Source organism: Myotis daubentonii, chromosome 10 (assembly GCF_963259705.1).
Source record: "Myotis daubentonii chromosome 10, mMyoDau2.1, whole genome shotgun sequence".
NCBI lineage: Eukaryota > Metazoa > Chordata > Mammalia > Chiroptera > Vespertilionidae > Myotis > Myotis daubentonii.
Genome location: NC_081849.1, coordinates 59,084,837 through 59,112,433, shown reverse-complemented (window position 1 = coordinate 59,112,433; position 27,597 = coordinate 59,084,837). Strand labels below are relative to the sequence as shown.

At 37.1% G+C, this 27,597-nt stretch overlaps 1 protein-coding gene across 1 annotated transcript in view; it reads right to left on the bottom strand.

Moving 5' to 3' along the window:
* HDAC9 (histone deacetylase 9) overlaps positions 1-27,597 on the bottom strand; it is an 841,916-nt gene that overhangs the window by 150,117 nt on the left and 664,202 nt on the right. Inside the window, exons 19-22 of the mRNA XM_059712491.1 lie at positions 17,023-17,078; positions 16,692-16,779; positions 10,455-10,574; positions 10,045-10,142 (exon numbers count right to left, since the gene is read on the bottom strand). Coding sequence (XP_059568474.1) covers positions 10,045-10,142; positions 10,455-10,574; positions 16,692-16,779; positions 17,023-17,078 — 362 coding nt within the window. The remainder of the gene's footprint in view (positions 1-10,044; positions 10,143-10,454; positions 10,575-16,691; positions 16,780-17,022; positions 17,079-27,597) is intronic.

The window sequence follows — 27,597 nt, the reverse complement described above, 5'->3', positions numbered from 1 at the left end:
TCATTTAAAGAAGTTATGAACTAACAAAAAATAACATATCCTAGGTGAACCAATATTTTGTCTCAAGTGCAATAATATTTATCTTTCTTTAATAGATAAGATAATGCATAGGTGCTACTTTCTCAATGGACTTTTCCACAATTGTTTTGGGATACAAAATATTCCAAAATCGAGGTGCAGATGGATTTAAAATTCTGCTGAGAACAAAAGGTGACTAAATCACCCATCTGCCCCTCCTCTCCCACCCGCTTTTTAAATTGTGAAATATAAACTATAATGACAAGAAAGTTATTTTTCTAAGCTCTTTCCACTAGAACTTATGCAGTCCATGAGCCTGCTGCCCTCCATTGGCTTCTTTTCTGCTATTTTTGTATATAAGAATAAACAATCAATACCCAGGACTGCTGTGCTCACAAGAAAGATGAACAGATTCCTAACAGACAGAAAGACAAGTCCTCACCCTTCTAGAAGTTTAAATGTCTGCATAAATGGGAACAGATGTTGATATACGAATTTCATCTACATGACATGAAATCATTGGGATGAAATATGGAAAACTGAGTCCATCATCCAGATGTTTGATGTCAGGCAAAGACTTGAACTAATCTGCGAAAGTCCTGTCTACCAGAAAATGGTGTCCACTTCAGCCCTCCACCTCATAAGTAAATATGAGCAGATTTTCTGTTGAAGAGAAGTTTCCCAAAGATGACTCCTCAATCTCAATAAGTTAGTAACTAAAGTTTTATTGGAAAAGTTATATTTGTCTAGGTCTCAAAAAAAGAACACACATTTATGTTAATCATCTTAAAAATTATATATCTTTTCACTTCATTTGTCATCTCGATAAATTTATTTATAATAAACTGTAGGTGTGAAATCATGAAAATGCAAGGGAATGATTCAGTTTCAAGAAAACACATCTAAGCCCCAAATGCACTGAAATTTGGTTAATAGCTATTCAACAAGATAGAGGGTAAGTGATTTTTACTGGGTTTTCTCTTACCAGTAAAGGAAGCATAATCTTAAAATCCTCAATAAAGCTATGAAAAAAAAAGGCTGACTCTATAGTTTCTTAGTTATATTTATTTTCCATTCTGGCTGATATGACAATATCATAATTAACTGCACAACAATTCCACTATTACTAGATGAGATGATTTAAGTTGATGAATTGATCTGAGCTGCTTGACAGTCCAAAAAATCTGCTACTTCTGGCCTGAAAAACTTCACAATAAGATTTCATGGAAAGCTTTCATTTCCTGATATCTTTGAGTATTACACATATGTTGGGAGGATTTTGTGCAAGGCAAGGGTTTTATAACCCATTGTTCCATCTTCAAATAAAAACAAATCATTTCTAGTCACGCAAATTGCTTTCTTTCTTAGAACTGCTAGGAAAATGTTCACTGAACATAGCTTCTCTTTTAATTAGTCCTTATTATTTGGAACTCTGTATAATTGGTACACAAATTCCTATAAATATTTGGCTTTAAAACTGTTCTAAGTTAGAAGGCAAAAATGTTGTCTTAAAATTTTTATAGTTGATCTGACCTTTTAAAATAATATTAAATACAATGTTGCAGAATTTGAACTATTTTAAATAGTTCTTCACGGAAAATAATATTCACCTTTCAGAACTTCAAGCACTTCAAGTTACTTCCTGGACCTTTTACCTGAGTTCTATACTGTCTAATAATATCATATCTCTTTGATGCTCAACCCAAAAATAAAGTTTGCAAGTTTCCCAAGGAAGACAGGTGTGCATAAGATCAATTTACTCCCAGGGTCAAAGAGCAGAATTCTAAGGGTATCTAGAGACACACACCTATAGAAATTGTAATTTTTTGATGAAAATTGGTACAATATGTTGCACAGATGAAAGAGAAAAAAGTGTTCTTAAAGTATACTTATTGGTGAAACTAAAGAGCAGATAGAGCTGACAGCTCTCTAAAAATTTATTCCTATAGACTTTTTCTTCTGACATGTCCCGGTAAAACTTTTAAAAAGATCTCTACATGCTGAGTATAAAGAATAGAAACTGGACAATGAATAAAATTGTAGATCACACCAGCAATAAATTCATATATATCTTGCTCTTCACTGAAGTCAAATACCAATAGAAGAAAATCATTACTGCTTTGTTCCCAAGATTGAGTGACAAGTCCGAATTTGAAGCCCACATCTTCTTTGTTAGCCAAGTGTTTCAGAAAGAGAAAGTGTGGGCTTGATTTGTGAGCTATGATAAATGGCCTGGGAAAGATGGTGGTAGGGCCAATTTGATATGTACAGTATTTCATATTGGCAAATTGTTTCAAGAAATTCCACCCTTTCCCAAAATGCATTCGACATCCTTGGGAAAATACATACTATCATGAGCATAATATATTTGGTTGTCATTAACAATTGATAACCCATTTCCAAGTGGGAAGCATCAAGCACAGTTCTAATAGACAAAATAAGACCCCAAATCATTTTGCAGTATTGAGTATGATTTTTAGATGACAACAAATCATTCTTTATTTCAAAATTGGATCTAAAAGCTCATTTATCACTCTATGTTCTATTAAAATTTAATTTGGTATTTCTCAAGTTCAATTACATACACATTCCAAAAAATCTAAGTATATATATATATATATATATATATATATATATATATATATACACATACATGTATGTATATTTAAAGAAAATATTTCTTTTAACAAAGCAGGAAAATGTATTTCCCATTGTAAATAAATAGTCTAAGTTATCCAAAGGAAGAAAAACTGTAGGGGTTTCATTGGCTAGGCTCTCTAAGTACGTCAGATGAGGGAAAGGCACAAAAAGAAGTGGTTTGGAGTTATCATTGATACAAGGTTAGTGAAAGTCTAGGAGTTGTTTTCAATTTTAAAATAGTGTTACCAATGTAGATGTCCAAGCCAAATGCTAGATAGACTGAAATACATTTGCAAAGAATTTCTCACTATATTATTGTTTTGTCATCCTTACTCTTGACAGAGGAACTCTATAGCTGGGGATAAAGGAGTACTGTCTATATACTCAAACTTGTTGGCACCCAGTCCCTGATCACTGCATACTAGCTGTGTGACATGAGAAAACCTACTGAAACTCAAAAGGGTCTTCATATTCCCATCTGGAAACTGGGAGCACTTAGCTCAACAACTGATAATGGTGAAAAGAACTGAATGACTAGCAAATATTCAGTCCTTAATGAATGTTCTATATTACAATGTTATTGGTATCATTATATTATGTCATTATTTTTACAGTGGCAATATTTTCCATTCGGTTAGCATGAAATTACATTAAAATATAATATAAATAAGAATAATGACCATAAAAATTTACTGGTTGTCATTATTATCAATACATATTTTCTATGGTCCCATCTCATTTCTCAGACAGAATTTAGCAACCCCCTCTTCAGTCTATGCATGTGACAAGAATATTCAGAAATCGGTGCTCTAAAATTAATTAGAATAATGATGATATGTTTGATAAAATAACAAGGAGATAAAAATAAATAATGCACTTATTTATGTGCCCTGCCCCAAATTATCTACCATCATTCCATGCTAAACCCAACCACTCTAAGAAAACTCCCAGCTGACCATTATTGACTAGTTGTTTGAAGAACACTTGCTCTATGAACATGACAATAGGGCTCTATCCCCTGCTATTCAATTAAATACATTATTATTAATTTTTTGCCATGAGCAGGGGTGAAATCATAGAAAACTATGGTTCCTATTTTAAAGATGCCACACTTAGAATTGACCATTTGACTTATGCTCTAAGAATAGACATGCTATCTAGTCAAGGTTCAAGCCACAGTTCTGTATTAATGGATTTTAAATTTGCTTCTATTATTAAAGAAAACAAGTCTGAACTAAAGACAGGAGAGGAGAAAGAAAATAGGCTGTCTGGACTGTTTTCATGTGCTCAACTGATTCAACTGTTTTGACTATGTGACGAATATTCTAATTTTTAGACATTCCAATTGGTTATAAGGTCAAAGTATTTTAGCAAAAGCTACATATATAAGCACAAAATATTTTTGTTAAGTAATTATGACAACTATGGACTATAACACACTGGCTTGAGGAGTTGTGCCTTGTTAAATCACAACATGTTCGCATCAAAGGAAACCAGATCAACAGTTCTATGCTACTCTCTTGGAGCATTCTCATTGTGTACCACATGAGCCGTTTATTATTTCACCAAAACCCTCTGAATTTAAGGGGTTTGTACTTCTTCTTTTATGTAAAAAGTCACACAAGGATGACATTCATTCACTCATTTAGTTTTTCAATAAAATAGGGAGAATTTCAAGAACTACTAATATCTTGCTTCTACATTGAAAATGACTACTCAAGCCCTAACCAGTTTGGCTCAGTGGATAGCGCATCGGCCTGTGGACTGAAAGGTCCCAGGTTCGATTCTGGCCAAGGGCATGTAACTTGGAACATCCCCAGTAGGAGGTATGCAGGAGGCAGCTGATTGATGTTTCTCTCTCATCCCTTCCTCTCTGTAAAAAATCAATAAAATATTTTTTTAAAAAGAAAAGAAAATGACTACTCATTTTTTTTTAAACAATTGAAGATGTTTTCCTCTTTAGGTTTAATTAGAAGCATGAGAAACATATTGTCCCATGCCCGTGATATACAAACTATTTAAATGTCCGTATATAAATAATCACTTTAATATTTGCAGGACTCTTAATTAAATAGGTAATCTTTAAAATAACCTGTCCAGTGATCATTTAGAGATTATGGATAAAACAAAGCCATTCGAACAAACTTTTGAAGTGATTGGAACAGAGAATACTGAGCAGGCATTCAGCAAAATTATTTGTTGAATGAAGAGAAGACATCTGACATTGTTATAAGCAAATGACTGGATGTTCAGAGTTCTATGCAAACAATACTCCTTCAGAGGCCAAGAGATAGTTAGGTTGCACATAGCTCCTTCAGAGTTTTGCTAGGCTCACTTAATACCAAGAGTTTCCAATGCTTCTCTTAGAGTCAGCATGATGTCTACCCTCTTTGACTCATTTATTTAGTCATTGATTCATTCAGCCTATATTGAATAGCTCTTCTTTACCATGATGTGTAGTAGGCATTTGTGACTTGGGTCAGGGGGGAGAGGGCTTATGTTTCATTCAGAGTTCACTGTGCTCTACTGCTCCTTAGTCTTTTGAATCATGAGCAGTAGAAGTGCAGCAGTCTGGCATGAAAAAAAGAGCAAAGATCTCAGAGCCATAAACTGAGTTCATATCATTACCCTTCCAATTAGTAGTTCTGTGATTCATACAAACCACTTAAGAATCAGCCATAATGTCTATAAAATTTCTAATCTAGGACTTGGCATGTAAGACCTCAAAAAGATAGCCATAATCATTTTGTAAAATTGTAACCTTGAAATATATTTTAGTTTTACATAAGAGATATTTGATATTACTGACTATTTTGAAAACTCTTGTGAAAAATCTTAAATATATCCTTCCATTATTTCAGGGACGAATGATTAACTGCATGGAAGAAATAACTACTTATCTGAACTAATTTAGGTATTCCATTATGTTTTTAAGATTATCTTTAAAATGTATAACAAACATGAAAATGTTTGGTTTGCCTGAAATTTTCTTCTTGCCATAGACATAACAGAAATCACAGGGCAATACGGGGAACACATTTTGGCTGGGAAAATGAGCAACCATCTTATATCCCACTATAAATGTAGTTTCACAGAGAGGCCACCCCTTCAAAGATACTCATCACAGTTTAGAAACAATTACAATTTAAGAAAAAAGAAAAGGCACCATTTAGTCCCCCCCCCCCCCCACCTCCATATCCTACACCCATACACAGAAGCCAGAAGGATCTTTAGTTTCCATACCGGGGAAACAATGGTTGTGCTAAGAAGGATAAATAATACTACATCGAAATTATTTGGGATACTATTTCATTAAGGCCCCATATTAGAAAGAAATTTATACATTTAAATTGGCAATTCTTTGCCTGTAAAACACTTTATGAAGTATTATCCATATTCTGGCCATACAATCCCACCCTAATGACCTTGAGCAAACAGAGCATGACCAGTTAATGACTCCATGATTTTCAGTCTATTCTCCCTGCCGGTATGAATCTGCCCTACTCCAATCCCTTTTCCCCTTGAAACCTCCCACTTAACCTTGAAAGCACGAGTCAAGCAATACTTGATGAAGCCTTTCCTGAAACCGTTCAAGAAGGGTTCTCTCTCTGTGTCTAAGGACATCTGTTCTCTAGAACACAAAGTATCACCTCTATTATGTTCTCTAAGAGTAAATCAATTCTGAATTCCAAGTGCTTACCACGGTGCCTGGTATATAATATCTGTTCAACCAATATATGTATATTTTTAAATCCTGACCCGAGGATACTTTTCCATTGATTTTTAGAGAGAGGAAAAGAACAGAGACATATCTATGTGAGAGAAACACATTGACTGGTTGCCTCCTGCACATGCCCTGAGCCGGGCCGGGGAGGAGTCTGCAACCAAGGTAAGTGTCCTTGACCAGAATCAAACCTGGGACCCTTCGGTCCGTAGGCTGATGCTCTATCCACAGAGCCAAACCAGCTGGGGACAATCAATATTTTTGAAAGAATGACTTACTTTGTTGATTCCTCCATAACAAGTTCACAAGTTTTTCTAGCCATATACATTAATTAGTAAACAGTTCAAAAGGAAAAGAATTACTATGATTTAAATATGGTTCTTAAATAACTATGAATATTAAAAGCCACAATTTCACATTTTACACTAAATAATAGTGCTGCTCCTCTAATTGAGCTTAGATATGGTGACTGCACTGGGAAATTTAGAAAAGTCTGCTAATAATGTGTGTATATTACAGGCAAAGAGAAGGTGTCATTCTTGAGGACATTCAGTAAATTTCAGGGGCAGTTGATTCACTTACCATTTTAATCAAAAAACAATAATAATGTATATTTACCAGTAATATCTGTTTTCACATTATTTAATGAAATTGTTAATATTCAAAAGGATTCTTTTAAAAAAATCTTGACCACTCATTTTGCCATGTGAGAACAATAGGTACAAAATATAGCCCAGCTGGCTTGGCTCAGCGGTTGGGCATTGACCTAGGAACCAGGAGGGCATGGTTCGATTCCAGGTCAGGGCACATGCCTAGGTTGCGGGCTGGATCCCCAGTGTGGGACATGTAGGAGGCGGCCAATCAATGATTCTCTCTCATCATTAATGTTTTTCTCTTTCTCACCTTCTCTGAAATCAATAAAAATATATATTTTTTTAAAATAGGTACTAAATAGCCGAAACCGGTTTGGCTCAGTGGATAGAGCGTCGGCCTGCGGACTGAGGGGTCCCGGGTTCGATTCCGGTCAAGGGCATGTACCTGGGTTGCGGGCACATCCCCAGTGGGGAGTGTGCAGGAGGCAGCTGGTCGATGTTTCTCTCTCATCGATGTTTCTAGCTCTCTATCTTTCTCCCTTCCTCTCTGTAAAAAAATCAATAAAATATATTTAAAAAAAAATAGGTACTAAATATAAATTATCCCCAGGCCAGTGTGGCTCAGTGGTTGAGCGCTGCACCATAAAACAGGAGGTCACTGTTCAATTCCTGGTCAGGGCACATGCCCCGCGTTGGGGACTCCATCTCCAGCTGGGGGTGTGCAGGAGGCAGCTCAACCAATATTCTCCCTTCATTGATGTTTCTATCTCTCGCTCTCTTTCCTTTTCTGTCTCTGAAAATCAATACAATTAGAAAAAAAAAAAAAGGAATTCTTAACATTGAAACCACTATGGTTTCTTAATATAATTTTTTAGTTTTACTGCTAATTAACATAAAATCTTCATGGACAACCCAAGTTTTAAAATACATAAAGTTATTTCTGCTTTTTTTAATTACATAATAAATCTATATCTATATCTATATCTATCTATCTATCTATCTATCTATCTATCTATCTATATAAAATATATATACATATATTTTTTCTCCCAAAATACAAATCTGGAATATGACTATAATTGTCCTTTGTATCTCAAATATATTTATTTTTAATGTGTTCTCTTGAAATTAGAAATTTTTTATAATTTTTCCTGGGCTGGCTTTTGAATGAGAAATGACTCAAATGAAATTGAAGTATGCATGGTACACTGTACAGCATAAACCTACCAAAACTTTGTTTATTAAAACACTGCCCTATTGTTTCCTTCAGTTTTAAATGCATCAACAGGATTTTCTCCTTGGGAGTTTATAAGTAGTAAATTTCACAAAAAATATGGCTTCTAAAATTTCTTATTATGTAGTTGTTTGCTTTTATTTTCTACTAAAAAAATCCAAAAAAATCATACATTACCAATAGGCTAAAATCTAAAATCTTGCAAATGAGGCACATATTGACACAATCTGATTTCTCCTTAAAACAGAGATCTTTCCAAGGACTAATTTTTGTTTTAATTCCAGAGAATAAATGTTTATTTTAAAATCCATACCCCAAAGAATGCTTTTAATTAGTTGTATTTCTTGCTTAAATTAATTTTAACAGTTCTTTGCTTAGAAAAAAAGCAAAAGGCAATGTGTATACATAAATCTACATTTCAATGACTGTCTACATTTTGTAGATAAACTGAAAACAACCAATTAATCAGTTGATGTTTTAATGTGAGAGGGAAAATATACCTATTAGGAGAAGGAATGGCATATACTCTACCATGAAATGAAAATGCCACAAAAGTGAGCTAGCTTTTCAGAACCAAGAATGCTGGGATGTACAATAGCTAGGATTCTACAGTCCAATGAAGTTTGGAATATATCCGTTCAACAAAGTTAAGTAGGTAGCAAAGAACTTCTCAGAGCATTTAATATGCTAATTAATGTCCATTCTAAATCGTGTTTTATGTTATAATAGCAGAGTTTTCCAGAACTACTTAATAATGAAATCTTTTTTTCCCCTCTTTTTTCTTTTCTTTTCTTTTCTTTTTTTTTTTTTTCAGGGGGAGCATGACCAGGCCATTGGCCAATATACCTATATAACTACAACCAGGTCTCTTTTAATTTATATTTTTAATTAATAATAATACAATACCTATGAATAAATTTAACCAAAGAGGTAAAAGGCCTCTACTTGGAAAACTATAAGATAATGAAGATATAAATAAATGGAAGGATGTACCATGTTCATGTACAGGAAGAATTAACATCATTAAAATGTCCATACCATCCAAAGCAATCTATAGACTCAATAAAATCTCTATCAAAATACCAATGAGATTTTCCAAAGAACTAAAAAAAATAATAATAATAATTTTAAGATTTACATGGAGCCACAAAAGAATCCTGAATAGCCATAGCAATCTTGAGAAAGAACAGTTAGAGGTATCATGTTACCTGATATCAAATTATATTATAAAGCTATAGCAATGAAAACAGCATGGTATTGGCATAAAGACATACACATAGATCAATGGAACAGAATACAGAACCCAGAAATAGACCCTTGTCAATATGGTCAATTAATCTATAAATAAGGAGGCAAGACTTTACAATGTGGTAAAGACAGTTTCTTCAATAAACGGTGTTGGGAAACTGGACAGACACATGTAGAAAACATAAGCAGTTAACTCTTTGACATTGCTTTTAGTAATGTTTTTGAGAAATATATACCCTGGCAAGGAAAACATAAGAAGAAAATAAACAAGTGGGACTACATCAAATTAAAGAGGTTTTTGCACAGCAAAGAAACCATCAACAAAACAAAGACAATCTACTGAATGGGAGAAGAATATTCACCGAAGATACATCTAGATGTTGATGTACCTTTTTTCTTACATGCATTTCTTACTGGTTCTGTAGCAATATTCAGGCCCCCAAACCATATAATATTTGGAGCTGTGATGGAAGGCTCCTTTAGCTACTTTACTTTAGTTAAAAATGTATATTTCTGTTTTATGTTTGGTGTTGTTTCCATTGATGTTTGTTTTCTAATTTGCCACTTTCATAGAAAGAAGTACCAACCTGAATGCTTCAAGGTACTCAATATCTCCCATCGGGGGATCAAGGCCACCTGTCCAGGCTATATTTATGTTGTATCCTTCTCCGCGGCCTGTTCCAACCTGGGAAGAGAAAACCCACACCACAGTGGGTAGATGAAGGCACAAGGAAGAAAGCGAGAAGAGGGGAAAACAAACACATGTGAGCTCTTGAAATAAACATCAAACAAAATGTCAAATCAGCCCACCCTTGCTTGACAACCAGTGCTCTGGGTTATGCACTTGTTCTGCACTGGTTCTTGCTCCCGTGGGACAAGTCAGTAATCTCGTGTAATTTAAAACACCAGCAAAGGACAAGAAAATTATGGGTAATCATGCAATGCAATTACCTGAAAGATACAAATAAAAGTGGGGCTCTAAAGAAATAAACCGAACCTCATTGGGGGCTCCACTGCCAGGGAAAAAGTTCCCTTCATCATAGCGATGGAGTGAAATGTACAGGATGCTGGGGTCAGCATAAAAGGCCTGCTGTGTACCATTTCCATGGTGAACATCCTACAGGGAAAAGAAAGCAGATGACAAATACAGTCATGTCTAACTCGGTGTGGAGACAACTTTTCTGATTTTGAGTTCCCTGTCTTTCTACCCCACCCTCTGCCTCATTGTCTGTCCTTTCCCTATGTCCTCTTTCTCTCTCCCCTTCAGCTTGCTTCCACACCACCCCCTTTACTTCCTGAACTTTCAGGCAAATTACCCTTTAATGCACTCATTTTTTAAACTGGCTTCTAAAAATCAGGAAACCACAGCGAGCATGCCCTGGAGACTCCAGATGAGCAGTCATTGAGAAAGCCCAGTCCTTTGGTACAATTAGATATTTATACACCAGCCCTTTGTACTCTTTGCTTCGGTGATGGAATCTCGCATCCTGTTTTATGGAGGAATTTTATGACTTATTAACTGCCAACAGTTCATAACCCCTCAGGCTTAATTAACTAGCCTCATTGGCCTCTGAAGAAAGACTAATGTTTAAACTACAAACTAGTATTTTGCAGAAGGATCTATGGCTTACAGAGCATTTTTGCAATTCTTGACAGAACACTAAACATGCGTGTATGCATTGATTTGCCAAGTCCCACCATTAAGGTCAAAGGCTTTGCAACCAGCTGAGTAAATTGGCTTTCTTGAAGCGTTCAGTTCAGTTAGCAATCCCTCAGCAGTTAGAATCACTTCAAAAGAGATGCCAGATGCAAAAAGGACTTCATACTTTATTTTGGTAAAATCGTGACGGCAAGTCAAAGGCACAGGGGCATGAGCTCATTAGCTATTAAATCATTTGGTCTGAAGCAGAAAGATGGCATGGGGCTTTATGCAATCTTGTCCAATGTGCCTAATTTTAATATTATAGCCTGGCTCTCTTCCCAGCCTCCTTCCTCTTCTTTCTTTCCCTACACCATTCCCTCTTCCAAAAACAAGACAGCAAAAAACCCTTGTCATTTTAATAGATAAAAAATTCTCCAAACATTTGTAAATGATAACAATTCAAAACTTAACAGTTCTTTTTAAAAATTGTTTTATGATATAGATATATGCTGGAATCGTCAAAGAAATGGGAAAAATGAAACTAGTAGCATTTTTTTAGCATGTCTTCACTAAAATACTCTAATTAATATACATCCTAATACCTCCTGAACAAAAATAAAATAGATGACTCTTAAAAGTGAACAATCTATATATCTGTATTCAATATAATATTACTGCTATATGTGTATGCAACATGTATAGTTTCAAGTTCTCTTATAAAAATTTTTGGTCACTCATAACTATATGCTTACATAGTACTAAATTTTATATCAGTAAGAATCATACTATTTTCAACAGTGATTCCTACAATTTTGGGGTCAGGCACTACATTAAATACCTTGCATGACTTACGTAACCTTATGATGCATATGGTATTATTCCCATGGTATTTTAAATTAGTAAATAAAACAATTGCTAATTTCTGAAAAAAGTAAACTGAGACTCAGAGAGTTTCACAATAATTTACTAAGGCTATATAGAGAAAAAGTTGCAAGACTGGTCTTGAATCCACCTCTTACTCCAAAGGCCAAACTCATAACCATTATATTGTTAACTTACATTCATTATCTCTTTGATCCTCTTAGCAAACCTGTGAAGTAAGATTGGTGGTCATTATTGCTCCTTATTGACATTCATATAACTTGTCTCCACTTCAACCTCCAGCCCAGAACTCCCTCACTAGACACCACCAAAGCCTCCCTGTGGTGGTCCTGAAAGCCTGCATTGAGCTTGCTCTCCACACTGTAAACATATACTAGTCCTCTCTCCCTTTTATGTAGTACATGAATCCAAATCAATTAGGGAATCACAAACCATTGGGGAAGATATGCATCATTCCAGAAACTTATTCTAGCTCAACACATACATATCAGGAAAACAAATAGCTTACTGAAAATATATCATTCCTAGATTTCTGAATGTTCAAAAGAAAGGAAGGGGGAGACAGCAAAACTATTTTCCTTTATGTGAACAAAAATGAAAAAGTTTCAGCCAAATGTCTTTTGAATTGCTACTGGATACCTAGAGGATGAACAAAAAAGAACTTGAAAAACAACTGAATGTTTACATTTCTACTACATGATAGAATTTTTAATTATTAGTAAGTAGTATTGTAAGAAAACTGTTCCTCTGGGCCGAAATGCATCCATACTTTTGAACACCAAAAATATATTGTCTTGATTACTTTTGTTTCTTTAGTGGTGTTGTAAAAGTTTCTTTAAGAATGTCAAATAAAAGATGATCATCTATCTTAGATATAAAATCTTTTTAATATATTTTATTGATTTTTTACAGAGAGGAAGGGAGAGAGATAGAGAGCTAGAAACATCGATGAGAGAGACATCAATCAGCTGCCTCCTGCACATCCCCCACTGGGGATGTGCCCGCAACCCAGGTACATGCCCTTAACCGGAATCGAACCCGGGACCTTTCAGTCCGCAAGCCGACGCTCTATCCACTGAGCCAAACCGGTTTCGGCAATATAAAATCATTTGTTCTTGAAAAATGTGTTGGGCGCTTATTATTGTATACATTTCTGAATAAGAAATATAGTCTTGCCCACAGCAGAAAAAGGATTCAACAGACATTTTTTTCTTGAAATACACAAATGTATTCTAAAAATACTAGATAATTCTTAATTCCATATTCAAAACACTAAGAGATAAAAGAACAAATATGTCTTTTGTTTTGGTTAACAACATAATATAAGCGTGAAAATAGAAATATATATATATATATATATATATATATATATATATATATATATATATATATTTCAGCTTTCTTTGATGCAAAATATTCATATAAGGCAATAAACGATCAGGTATGATCTGAGGATTTTATACACTAGACTAATATAAGAAAATCATTGGTGATTGTATTATAATAATGAAAGTAATTGAATCACTAAAAGCCTAAAAATAAACCTTATATACTGTATAAGACTTTCTGGAAAACGCTGAAAATCATTTCAATGTTTTAATGCTCAAAAATATACTGCAAAAATTTACTTTATGTAAGAATTTAGGACCAACATGTCGTATTAAAATGTTAAAATAACTTTGAATAAATCATATATTCTATCAGCGAAAGTTATCACTTATAAGTATTTAGTATTAGCACTTGTGACAATTCTTTGGTCAAGTTTGGTGCTTGATCAACATGGACATTTGACATTTTGACATTTGAAGTGACTTTTATAAAGAAAGCCCAGCCCTTGTTGGTTTGGCTCAGTGGGTAGAGTGTCGGCCTGCGGACTGAAGGGTCCCAGGTTCGATTCTGATCACGGGTACATGCCTGGGCTACTGGCTCAATCGCCCGTAGTGGGTGTGCCCGAGGCAGCAGATCAATGGTTCTCTCTCATCATTGATGTTTCTATTTCTCTCTCTCACTCTCCTTTCCTCTCTGAAATCAATAAAAATACATTAAAGAAAAAAAAAGCCCCAAACACATTATATTCAAAAGCACGGTCACATTAAATAAAAGCTACCTGAGTCATGCAGGGAAATCATACTTCTAGAACAGGTTCAACCCTAAACGCAGTGACCAGTCTCTTGTGAATTGAAAAGCAAGTATACCAGCTTCCTCTCCTCACCAATCTGAATGTTTCTGGAATCTTCCCCAGAGGGAGAACTGGAATGAATACACTCCACAGATCAATGAGAATCATCCCTGCCTCAGACACTCAATGCCTCTGAACTTGGCTGTGGCCCCCAAAGGAGGAGAATTAGACCTCTGACTCTCACTTTACTAGGCAGGTAAAAATGCAGAAACTAGCTGCTGGACCAGAGGGTAGCTTTGTCTTCTGGTGGTCCAAGAATTTGAGGAGCCAGCTCATACTGCTGAGCTAAAATGAGTGACTTTGGGTAGTCAGAAATGAGGTTCTTTTGCCATTGGAGAACCTTCCCTTCTTCTCTTTTGCTAGCTTACAGGACAGACCTGTCAGCCTGGGAGAACGGATGTCTCTGAGCCACGTGGCACTTTAAAACTTCCTTCTCAGCAGCTGGGAGGAACAGGGGAATTTCCTCAAAGTATCCCTGCAGCTGCAGGATTTGGACGCCTTGAAAGTCAGGCTGGTGGTGATCTCAGAGGCAACCCTTTGGACAGAACTTCATATATTTAGAGAATTTGAAACAAAAAACCTCTCTACTACAGCCTGCTGGGACACCAGTATCCTTTATCATTGGATAATGGAGCTAATTCACAATCAAAGGCCAGTAATCTTACAGGATTGGAGCTACCAAGCAACTTATTTATAAATCAGACAGAATTATCTCCAGCAGTGTTTTATCCTTATATTAATGTACAAAATAAAACTTTACAGACCAATCCTCCAAGGTGCAAAATATCCATCTATCGTAACCTAACAGTTTAGCTTTTAAGTCCATTGCAAAATGCATTACTTTAGAGTTTGGATGTCACAAATGTGTTTTCATAGGGACTCAACAGTTATTGATCATCTTCATAGAACCACAAAATGGTAGCAGAGGAGATCCCTTGGGAAGTAATAGTAGAAGATTCTTAAGGATAGGATAAACAGTTTACCAATCTTCTTCCCCCATGATTTGAATAAATTTAGAAAACTTAGAAAAATTTTCCCACAATCCTTGGTCTTCATCTGCCATCCTGCCTTCTTCAAGTTTTCTGCTTATCTTTCTAACAGAACTTAACAGTATTAGAAGGCTATTATTTTTTAATTTGCTCTCTTATAAATATGCAAGCCAATAATTACTATTTCAAATGTCACTTTGTATATACATGGGAAAATGGCTACTGATGCCTTCCTTTTTGTTAAGTTTTAAGACCTTGCTGCTGTAGTATATCTAGGCCTTCAACACATTTCTTTAATGGTGAACTATGACCTACATCGAAACTTAAGCATAGCTGGAAAATACCATACAAAGTTAGCTTTCAATATCTCGGCACCAGAGCGGCTGCAGTAAGGCTCCGTTACTGTACGTGGAAAAGGTTAATTCTTACCGAGCACTAGAAATGTTTATCAGCCTGCCATTCCTTTTATCTTCGTTTTAACTTAACTGAGTATTTCTTCACATGGCTTTGTTTGTGCTCTCAACCCTTTGGTGTGCCTGCTTAACTGAATCAGAGGGCTGGACGGGGAGGCCACGACTTACCAATAAGATTTAATTATGAGTGCAGATATGAACAAGATTTAGACTATTAAGCCTTGCACTTCAAAAAAACTTTTAACATATTTTGCCTTTAAATCTTTTATCACCTGCAAAAATTAATTAAGTGCAGATGTAGCAGGTTCGCTTTGGATGCCAGGGTTCATTTCCTGTCTATGCTTCGTCAGACAACCTATTACACCTCCTTGTGAACTGGAGGCAAACCGAAAACGGGGCTCATAAATCACCAGTCAGCTCTCCTTCGCCCTTTCCTGGGCTGGTCCTTTTGTATGGGGCAGATCTCCAGCTCATTATTCATGAATATACTATAGACAACATGCCAAGTGTCATCTGCATTTAAACAAACCATTTGTTAAACAAATTATAACTGTATTGTGTAAGAATGGATCATGTTAAAATGCAAGACTAATCTAATGCCTGTGACTTTTAATCACTCGGGGTCCCTGCCGGGAGTCATCCCAAACTGGCATCCGTGATCCGAACTCTTTTCAGAAAGAATGACATGCTGACTTGTTTTAATAATACCACTGTTGCACAACAAGCAACATGATTGCTAACCAAGGGAAGTGGCCAATTGGTTACCAAAGCAACAGCATTCTTTCCAGCATATCTGACTGCTTAAAGTCTATATTCTGTAGGGAAAAGTAAATTCAGGTTCTGTTGGGTTATTTTAACTGTGGAAGTATCAATTCATTTAAGGATCATAAAAGTTGCCCTGATCTGCGCCTTCTTCTCATTAAATTGCAGTTAACACCATGAAAGTGAAACGTGAATGTTTATGGTTTCAGAACTGCAATCCTGAATTTAATGAGTTTCCACATTCAAAGGAAACCCGCCCTTCAGTTGTTTGCAAGTGCTAAAAGCAAGACAACCTAACAGAGAAATACAAATGCATTCCCTTTTATCTCGAGTCATTGAAAATGCAGCTCTGGCCAGGAATACATACCAGATCTACAATCAATATCTTGCTTATATTTAGTTGGTCTCTCAAGTATTTGGCGGTAATTGCAACTGAATTAAAAAAGCAGAACCCCCTGCGGAATAGAGAAGAACAGAGAATAAGAAAGCAAATCAGCCGGGAAAACCATTATAAATAATGTTCAGAGCATTTTTAAAAATGCTATATGATCTCTGAAGCCATAAATCTGCTTCTGGGAGTACCTCGCAAGATTTTTCATTCCATCTGCTAACAATTAGAGGCTTCAGAGACATGCACGGGGCAGGTGACTGCCAGGAACCGTGGCGCTCGGAGATGGGCAACAGTCCCTGGTACTTACATGGCTGTGGATTCTTCAGCGTGATGGCCTGGGGGCCTCACAACAGCAAAGCCATTCTGTAAGAACAAGATAAGTTTCCAACGATCAGATACGGGAGGACTGCTTGGATCTCCATGTACCACAGAGCATCAGGCACACAAAGACTGAAGTCGGTGGAGGCTTCAGAACTCGTTTTCTTGCCCCATTACCATTTCATAAAACGAACAGAAATAATATAAACGGCCACATTTTCTCCGATTGTACCTCAAGAAGGAGGCTCCCACAGAGCCAAGGGATTTGGGGGTTGTACCTAGCTGGCAAATGTGCAGGTCAGCTGTTAGACTAGCATAATACATTTTCAGAACAACCTCTTATTTTACGACACCAACATCCCACAGAGGGAGAAGAAAGTCACTCTTGGTGCAGGTTTGGGTCAAAGTTCGGAAAAACCAGGGAAGATCCAAAGTGAAAATTCTTTCGCTGGATTCCCTCAATGGTTCTTTCCACTCCAGTGTCAGCGAAATGATAGATTTACACTCACACACTCACATACACACAAAAGAAACCCCAGAAAGGTGAAAAGGAGAACAATGGAGAGCCCATATTTCTTCCAGTCTATAAATTTGGCTTGGATGACTGCCAAGACTTGCAACTTTATTGGATTCTCTAAGTCAATTTCTAGCCCACGTTCTGGAATTTTATAAAGAATTCCAGGGCTGAGTAGCAATCAGATCTATCCCTGATCAAGGAATGCCTTAACCTCCAGATGAAGGCGTTGGAATGCGTCACTCGGGAAGCCGAGGGAACTCCAGCATGAAGGAAGGCAGGGGTCTATAAATCCTTGCAGAGCTGGCATGCTCAGGAAAGTTGGGTTGCTTGACGTGAAAAGAAAATCATTTATCAGGTGGTTCACACCACCTTTCACTTAACTATGATTCAAGTAACTTGCTCAAAAGAAAATGTTTCTTTAATATACAATCCTAAAACTTTTGAAATAATTTTACTAGAGCCCAGGGATAATTTTTTCAAATCTTGCTACAAACACAAAGATAATATCAGGAAAAATTATCTATTCCCTAGGACAGTGATGGCAAACCTTTTGAGCTCGTCGTGTCAGCATTTTGAAAAACCCTAACTTAACTCTGGTGCCATGTCACATATAGAAATGTTTTGATATTTGCAACCATAGTAAAACAAAGATTTATATTTTTGATATTCATTTTATAAATTTAAATGCCATTTAACAAAGAAAAATCAACCAAAAAAATGAGTTCGCATGTCACCTCTGACACGCGTGTCATAGGTTCATCATCACTGACCTAGGACTTTAAGTATACATACATTCTTCTAGAATGTTTTGGTAATCAACACACAAGTTAATTTGTTATATATTTTGATGAGCACATATATACTGATTAACTCAGAAGCAAATTAGAAGTCAAATAACACCAAATCAATGATTAATCTACAAGTGGTGATACATTCCCTATTCTTCTTATTAAGATACTTCCTATCTCTCTGATATATATGATAAATATGAAAGAAATTAAAGGGCTTCTGAGAATGGCGAATTCAGTAAAGATTCAGATAGGTGCAATATATTTTATTGGGGGAAACGGTGAAAATAACAACAAATATAATAAAGCCAATACAATTAGCATGTAACAATCTTATAATTAGACTAGAGGCCCAGTGCAGGACATTCGTGCACTCGTGTTGGGGGGAGGGTCCCTCAGCCCGGCCTGTGCCCTTTCGCAGTCTGGGAGCCCTCGGGGGATGTCCCTGTGGGGAGTGGGCCTAAGCAGGCCATCAGACATCTTTAGTGCTGCCACAGAGGTGGGCACCACTCCTGCACTCGCCAGCCATCAGCCCAGCTTCTGGCTTCTCTGTGGGAGCACACTGACCACCAGGGGGCAGATCCTGCATTGAGCGTCTGCCCCCTGGTGGTCAGTGCGTGTCATAGCAACTGGTTATTCTGCTGTTCGGTTGATTTGCATATTACCCTTTTATTATATAGGATTAACATTAATAATTATATTGTACTATTCGACTTAAAATACTATGTTTTATGGGTAAAGGGCATGACTAGACAACAAAAAGAAAAAAATTCAGTGATTAATAACCATAAGAAAAAATATTCAACTTATATTAGTAATCAAATAAAAGCAGATGAGAAGCCCAATAGAAAGACTTTTTTTTTCCAAACCAGGAAACTGGAATTTTAAAAAATACACTAAGCTGACAATGGAGTTGCGCCTTATAGACTCATCAGTGCTGCTTATAGAAGGATAATTTATTATTGCCTTTCTGGAAAATAACCCACCCTTAGGTATCTAGAGCCTTTAAAAATATTTATATATCCTTTGACTATATATGTAATATAAGAATAAGTAATCTACCTAAAGGATTTTTGCCCTAAAGGTATTATTAACTGTAGACAAGTATTTATGTAAAAGATAATGCTTTATTTACAATAGGAAAAATGAGAATTATCTAAGTTAACTAATAATAGAAGAATGTTTATATGAATTATGCTACATCTATACCACAGAAAATTAGGCAGTCATTAAAATTCTGTTATTATAAATATTTAGTGAACAGAAGTACTTATCAGTTTTTAGGAGTATTAGTGTTAAAAAATAATATATACAGTATGATATATCTAAATGACAGTACTCTGTGGGTTATCTTTAATTGCTAATTTCATGACTTTTCCAAATGGTTGTACAACAAAGATTATTTCACAGTGAAAAAAAAAAGCATAAAACAAAGAGGAAGTGGAGAGGTAGATTTTAATGGGTCTTAGGGAAAGTGTGCTCAAAAAGGCTGAAAAATGATGTGCAGGGTATTCTGAGCAGGAGGGAAAGCATTAACAATAGCTCAGAAGAAAGGATTTTGGAAAATATTATGTACAAGAAATCCATATAAATAAAGATCATGTTAAAGAACAAAATGGAAATGAAATCATATAGGTAATTAGTTGGATTATAGAGAACAAACAAATAGAATCTAACTCCATCTTCCTTTTTGCTCTTACAGTCAAATTCCTTGAACAACGAAAGGGTCTGCCTTTCACTTTATAACCTTCCACAGTAACCACCACCATTCTGCTCAACTGCTTCTGAACCTGCTTCATTTGGGGTTGAAAAGTGTCTTCTTTTTGCCAATAACAAACCTTTTCTCAGTCATCATGAGCCACCTAAACCTTCCATTGTGCTCTCAGAAATGGGAAGCTCCCCTACCTTTCCCATGTCTTTTCTGAATACCCCCTTTCCTTAGCTGAAACCTGGCAAGAATGCTGCTCCTATGATCTACCTGCTCAAGCGGTAGCTCCTTCTTCTCCAACACCTCACACACCTGCCTGCAGCAGAAGATGGGGCTGGTGTTCTCCTTGTTCCTCACAGCTGCTTTGAGAGCATAAACCCCACTGCACCCACCCACCCCAATAATGCTCTCTTATAAAAAAGGATTATATCACACAGGAAGAAAGAAGACACAACACAATAAGATGACAGACTGTACCCTGGGCAAGCCCGTTCCCTTTCCCACCTGTTAATACTAGTATCTATCCCATCACTTGCAGTTAGGATTCCATTCCCTCCTACTTTTCCACTATAATTTATGTTAAGTTCCCAATTACATATATTTCATTAAGATTTAGCCCTGACTGGTTTGGCTCAGTGGATAGAGCAGTCGGCCTGTGGACTCAATGGTCCCAGGTTCCATTCTGGTCAAGGGCACGTACCTTGGTTGTGGGCACATCCCCAGTAGGGAGTGTGCAGGAGGCAGCTGATCAATGTTTCTCTCTCATCGATGTTCCTAACTCTCTATCCTTCTCCCTTCCTCTCTGTAAAAAAATCAATAAAATATATTAAAAAAAAAGATTTAAATATGCTCAAATTTCTGCCATCTTGAAAATAAAATTATATATTAACCAAGACACTACAAATATATACATATATACAAAAAATTATATATATATCTATGTATTCATCCTTAGCCCCATTGATCCCTCCAAGTACCACTCTTTTCATCCCCTTTAGCAACCAAAATTCTTCAAAGGTTGGTCTACCTTGCTTTTTCATTTCTCCTTTTCTTCTCCTCTGACTTAGTCACCAATCTCTACTTTCTCCTCCTCATCCATTACTCCACCAAAGAAGTTTTACTAAGGTCCCCAGTGGCCTCCATGTCACCAAATCCAATGATATTTTTTATGGTCTCAGCCTATTTGGCTCCTCATTAACTTTTTTTTTTATGTTTTATTGATTTTCTACAGAGAGGAAGGGAGAGGGATAGAGGGTTAGAAACATCGATGAGAGAGAAACATCGATCAGCCACCTCCTGTACGCCCCCCACTGGGGATGTGCCCGCAACTAAGGTACATGCCCTTGACCGGAATCGAACCCGGGACCCTTGAGTCCGCAGGCTGACGCTCTATCCACTGAGCCAAACTGGTTCTGGCTCCTCATTAACTTTCAACATATATTAGCTACACCTTCCATTTTAAATGCCCTTCTCTTGGCTTCTGTGACTGCATATCCACCTGCTTTCCTTATCTCTCTTTCCCCTTCCCAATCAGTCTCCCTTGAAGGCCCATACTCCTCAGCCTGCTCATTAAATACTGAAGTTATTCAAGACATCGTCTTAGACTTCTCTTTTCTTTCTACCCTTACTTCCTCGGCAAAGCCACCACTCTCATGTATTCAATTACCACTTATCACCAGATACTCCACAGATATCTATTTCCAGGATGAACACTCCACTGAGCACCAGACCAAAATATCAGCCCATGTATTCAATATTTGTACTTGGATATCCCCAAATCACTTCAAATTCAACATATCTTTTCCCAGCCTTCTCTAACTTACCAAAGTTACCATGATTCATCCACTCTCTGAAGTCAGGAACCCATTATCCCGAGTTATCCTTAATGGCCCCTCTCCCTGGCTTTCCTCCATCTCATTTTAATTCATGACCAATTCCTGTTGATGTTGCTTCCAAATGCCACTCAAATCCATGTACTTATATCTATTTCCACCCCTTGAATATTTTGCCTCCTGAATTTCTGTCTTTCTCTCCATCAGCTTCCAGTATTTACTCTTAGTGATTTCAATGTCCACATGGACACTTCATTCAATACCCTGATTTCTCAGTTCTCTGACTTCTCACCTTCAATAAATTTGTCTTCTGTTTACAGTCATACTCCTTGAACTTACCGTTACCAGTAAAACAACTCCATAATTCAATGTCAAACATCTATCTTTCCTACTATTCTATTTTCCAGCTAATGCCTTAAGACTTTCAATCAATTGATCTTACTTAACTTTTACTGTCATTTACCTCACCACCATGTTCACTTCCCTCCTCTCTGGACTTAGAGGGTCCCGTGTATTCACATCCTTGCATGCACTTTCAGACACCCTGTCCCTTTTCCCCTCCAGTATACACCTCTGGTCTTTCATGTCTGCTCTGGCTACCATAATGAAAGACCACAGGCCGGGTGGCATAAATAACATATATTTATTTCTCTAGTTCTGGAGGCTGGAAGTCGAGATTGAGGTCTAGTACACTCTTCCTGGTTTGCAGATGTTTGCCTTTTCCTTGGAGTCCCCACATGGCCTTTCTTCTGATGCATTTGCAAAATTGGGAGAGGGGGAGGGAAATGGAGAGGGAGAGGTAGGAGGCAGGAGGACAGTCTGGTGTCTCTTACTCTTCTTATAAAAACACCAACCCTATCAGGTTAGGGTCCCACCCTTATGACCTTTATCACTTTCACACAGACCCTATCTCCAAATGGGGCTTCAACATATAAATTTGGGTGGACGCAAACCTCTGGTCCACAACATACTTCCAGTCACTTCGTCTCTTTCTTCCTTCAACATTTTTCCCTGGTAAAATTGCAACACTGATTAAGAACAACTCACATCTGCTCTGTTGCTTCATATAAATATATACACACACACACACACACACACATATATATATATACTAGGGGCCCGGTGCATGAAATTCATGCACTGGGTGTGTGTGGGGGGGAGTGTCCCTCAGCCCAGCCTGCCCCCTCTCACATACTGGGAGCCCTCAGGCGTTGACCCCATCACCCTCCAGTCGCAGAATCGGCCCTTGCCCAGGCCGGACGCCTCTGGCTGAGGCGTCCGGCCCGGGAAGCGGGGACCTGCAGCTGCAGCGGCCCCGCGATCGTGGGCTTCGCTTTAGGCCCAGGCAAGGGACCCCTAGCTCCCGGGACTGCCAGCTTTGACCGTGCCCAGCTCCCATCGCTGGCTACACCCCTACTTCCTGCTATCACTGGCCAGGGCGGCAAAGGCGCCTGATTCTCCGATCATGGCTGGGTTTCCAATCACTGTCAGTGGCAGGGGGCTTCTTCTTGCTTTCCCTTTCGCCTCCCTGCATTGTGCCTATATATGCAAATTAACCGCCATCTTGTTGGCAGTTAACTGCCAATCTTAGTTGGCAGTTAATTTGCATATAGCCCTGATTAGCCAATGAAAAGGGTAGCTCGTACGCCAATTACCATTTTTCTCTTTTATTAGTGTTGATATGGAACATAGCCAGTCTTCCTTTAATTTCATGATTACAAACCTCAAGTAGGCTCTTTAGGACATCCAGAAATCACACTGTATTTTGTAGTCAATTAACTCTTCTTTCAGTAGAGTATTTCTATCTTCTCTTTTTTCAAATTAACCCTTGTTCAATCTTTACCCCTTGTTGATGACTTTGCTTCATATTCCACTTAGAAAATAAAAGCAATTAGAAAAATTCCTCATCTTTCCATAATAAAATCTACCCTTCTTTCCCCACCATTCCCTGATCCTAAGAGCCATTAATTCCCCTGAGTATTTAATGGCACCCCATCTGACCGATTCAAGGACACCTCACCTACAGTTTCCCCTCTCTCTCTGGTACCATCAGTGTTTTCCTAGATTGGATTGTTGCCACCAGAGTAAAAACATATAAGCATCTCCTCTTAATAAAAACAAATCAAGCCCAGCTGGTGGGGCTCAGCTGTTGAGAGTCGACCTATGAACCAGGAGGTCACGGTTTGATTCCTGGTCAGGTCACATGCCTGGGTTGCGGGCTCAATCCCCAGTGGGGGTTGTGCAGAAGGCAGCCAATCAATGATTCACTCTCATCATTAATGTTTCTATCCCTCCCTCACCTTCCTCTCTTAAATCAATAAAAAATGTTTTAAAAAAAATCAAAATAGCAGTATCATACATGGTATGGCAAAAGTAGGTTTACAGTTGTTTGTATAAAAAATATAATAAATATACAAAAATAAACTGTGTCTTTGTATGCTCACAACTGTAAACCTACGTTTGCCCACCTCTGTACTATGCTACAATGTAACATATAATACATAACAATCATATTTGCAAAAAATAATGTGATAAATAATAAGCTCTAATGTGTTTTACCCCTTTAATCCTAACAACATCTGAGGGCAGATAATATTATCCTCATTTCATAAATGAAACAATCCAGTCACAGGAAGATTAAAGAACTTGCTTAAAGTTTATGACCAGCAAGTGACAGTGCTGGGATTCTATCCCAGACAGGCTGGCACCGTCAGCAGGTGCGTTTAATAAAAACCAGCATTTAAGACGGGCGCACTACTCAACCCAGCCTCTGCCCACTTCTTAAGCTTCACCTTGTACCACTATCCAGTGTGTTTCCTCCACTCCAGCCTTTGCACATGCTCCTAGCTCAATGAGGAATGTTCTCCACTTAGCTCTCCCCTCCTTTCACCTGGATAACACCTCCTTCTCTGCCCATTTCCATCCCAACATCACTTCCACAGGGTTCCCTGAGCCTCGGCCGGTCCCAAGCAGGTTCCTCTGTTTATGCTCTTAAAGATCTGCTGACCCTCATTTCTGAGAATGTGTCTTAGTTTGTAATGATATACTGGTCACTGCAACTGATTTGTTTTATTATCAATTATTGTGGTTTATGATTTCTGTCCACACCCCTACTTCCCACAGTGGGGTCACCACTTTACGACTTGGTTTTATCATCTACACTTACATAGTGCATGGCACACAGCCAGAGATCGGGAAAGAATAAAATAGATGTGAATAGATGCTCCTCGGCTCCTCTTCCTGTGGCCACTCCTTTGCTCTGACCTTGGCTGCCTGCCTTCTCTCAAGGGTCCCAGCTTTTGCAGGCCAGCTTTTTTGTGGGCGGTTGCCTCTTAGACTTCCTAGCATCTTCTTTCTTAGACATAAAACTCTCTAGTCCTTACAGTTCATGGGGTCTTTTATTCAATGAACTATTGTGGAAAGTGCTTTAAAATAAGATATTATTATTATTATTATTACAGAATAATCTGATTTTTACACTGGATTTTGGACCTCTTGACAAGGAATTTGTTTTGTAATTTTCTGTACCCTTTAATGTCATGTTTAAAGATTTATTGTATATGATATCACATGAACCAAAATTGTCCTTGTCTCAAGAATATTCAAGGAATGTTTTTAAATAGATATTTTCCTGTCTTTTAAAATAACAATAATCTACTAGCTTCACAAGATATATAAAAACTTATATATCATAATAAAGGACAATGGCTCAGCTTATTTTCTCATCTAATGCTAATAATTATTTTACTTTTGTAAAAAATATTGTTTTCTTAAACTTTAGAGTACGTAGGATGTTTCCTCTTTTAATTTGTGAACATCTCGGACTTTAGTAGTAAAACCTAGAAATGATCCCACACAATTTTAATTTTCTTCTACTTTATCCATACAATCTGCTTTATATTTTTTTCAAAGTCATGAAGACCAAGCAGTTAATCTAAACAAATGCATGCCAACGTACTTTCTGTGAATTATATCAATTTAATGATGATGTAATTTTTATCTTAATATTCTAATTTATGAAAAGTCTTTTAAGTTTTCGATTCTCTTTAGTCACGAATATCACTAATCATAGACTTCCGGCAGTATTTTTCCATCACTAAGAGTAACAATATTTAAAGTACTGAGTGTGCTCACATTCTTATTTTTGTCATTGTTGTTGGCTACATTAGTGTTATGGATGTTTCTCCTCAAGACAAGGATGTATTTTTTGATGTCGTAAGGGCTAATGCAAGAGACTATCTGCTCCCCATATACAGCCAGGTGACATCCAAGGAAGGGAGTAGGACTTTGTATGTAAAAATGAGTTTGGCCCTATCCAGTTTGGCTCAGTGGATAGAGCTTCGGCCTGGGGACAAAAGGGTCCTGGGTTCCATTCCAGTCAAGGGCATGTACCTTGGTTGCAGGCTCCTCCCCTGCATGGGCCCTGGTTGGGGCACGTGCAGGAGGCAACCAAACGATGTGTTTCCCTCATATCAATGTTTCTCGCTGTCTTTCCCTCTTTCTTCCACTCTTCCTGAGAATCAATGGAAAAATATCCTCGGTTGAGGATTAGCAAAAAAAAAAAAAAAAAAAAAAAGATGAATTTGAATGAGAAGGAAAGGAGTCTAGTCATTCTAGACTAGTCTGACTATTTGCATAACTGATGACATTTTCATTTTCTAGTCAACTTTACCAAAATGTCAAATATATTTGTGAATTCTGTAGTCAACCCCCCCCCCCCCCGGAAAGTAAAGAATAGGCACTAAGCACATCACTAGAAGCACTTTAAAAGTTCACTTTTTACTCCACCTGAATAAGTTCAGATTCCTCTCCATAAACTCTGTTTATTGTCATGGCACTGACGGAAACTGAAAATTAGACAAGTGGAAAAGAATCTGATTATTTTAGTTGTGGCATTCATTAAGATAGTTTCATGGACAGCAGAAATGCATATCTTCATTTTTCTAACATCCCCATGGTCAAGTGGGTATTCAATGGATTATAAGATGCATTACTAATTCCAACTTATAGAGAGTAATTTAGGTTTCAGAAATCATGATAACCATAGCCTAATCACCACTTATGAGAGAGATGTAGAAAGTCAAGAACATGTATACATTGTATAACAGAATCAGGCAATATATACAGAATCCAGAAAGAGAAAAGCAAAGATTATTTATAAACTCTTAAAATATTAAGCAATGAACTAGAGTTTAAACTATTTATAATATCCAGTAGGCCCGGTAGCCACTTACTAATTTTGATTGATTTATTCTTTATGAAAGCATAACTGCATATAGAAAGTCTGTGTAATAAACTGACAAGAGATTGTGTTACTTTCTTAGCAGTAGTTGATTAACTTTTAGCTTTTAACTTAACTTGTAAAATGTAACTCTAGTTTGGGAAGCTGCAAGAATAAAAACAAAGAAATCTGTCCTGTTGAAAATGTTTTATATATAACTTCCTACAACCCAAAGAGTAATTGAGCATGTCAGACCAGTTGATTGGAATTCTGTTTTTAAAATTTCTCTTTTAGTGCATTGCTAATTTAGAGCTCAGCCATTTACCTCCAAATGCTAAGTACTACCACTAAAGTATTTCTGAATGTACTAAAGTATCAATCCTCAATGAAATATGTATAAAACCAAGCACAGCATGGAAAAACTCTACAGCATGCATTTCTAAGTAAAGATGTGATGGTTGAGTTATTACTTCCAATACATTTGCTGAATTGGAATGT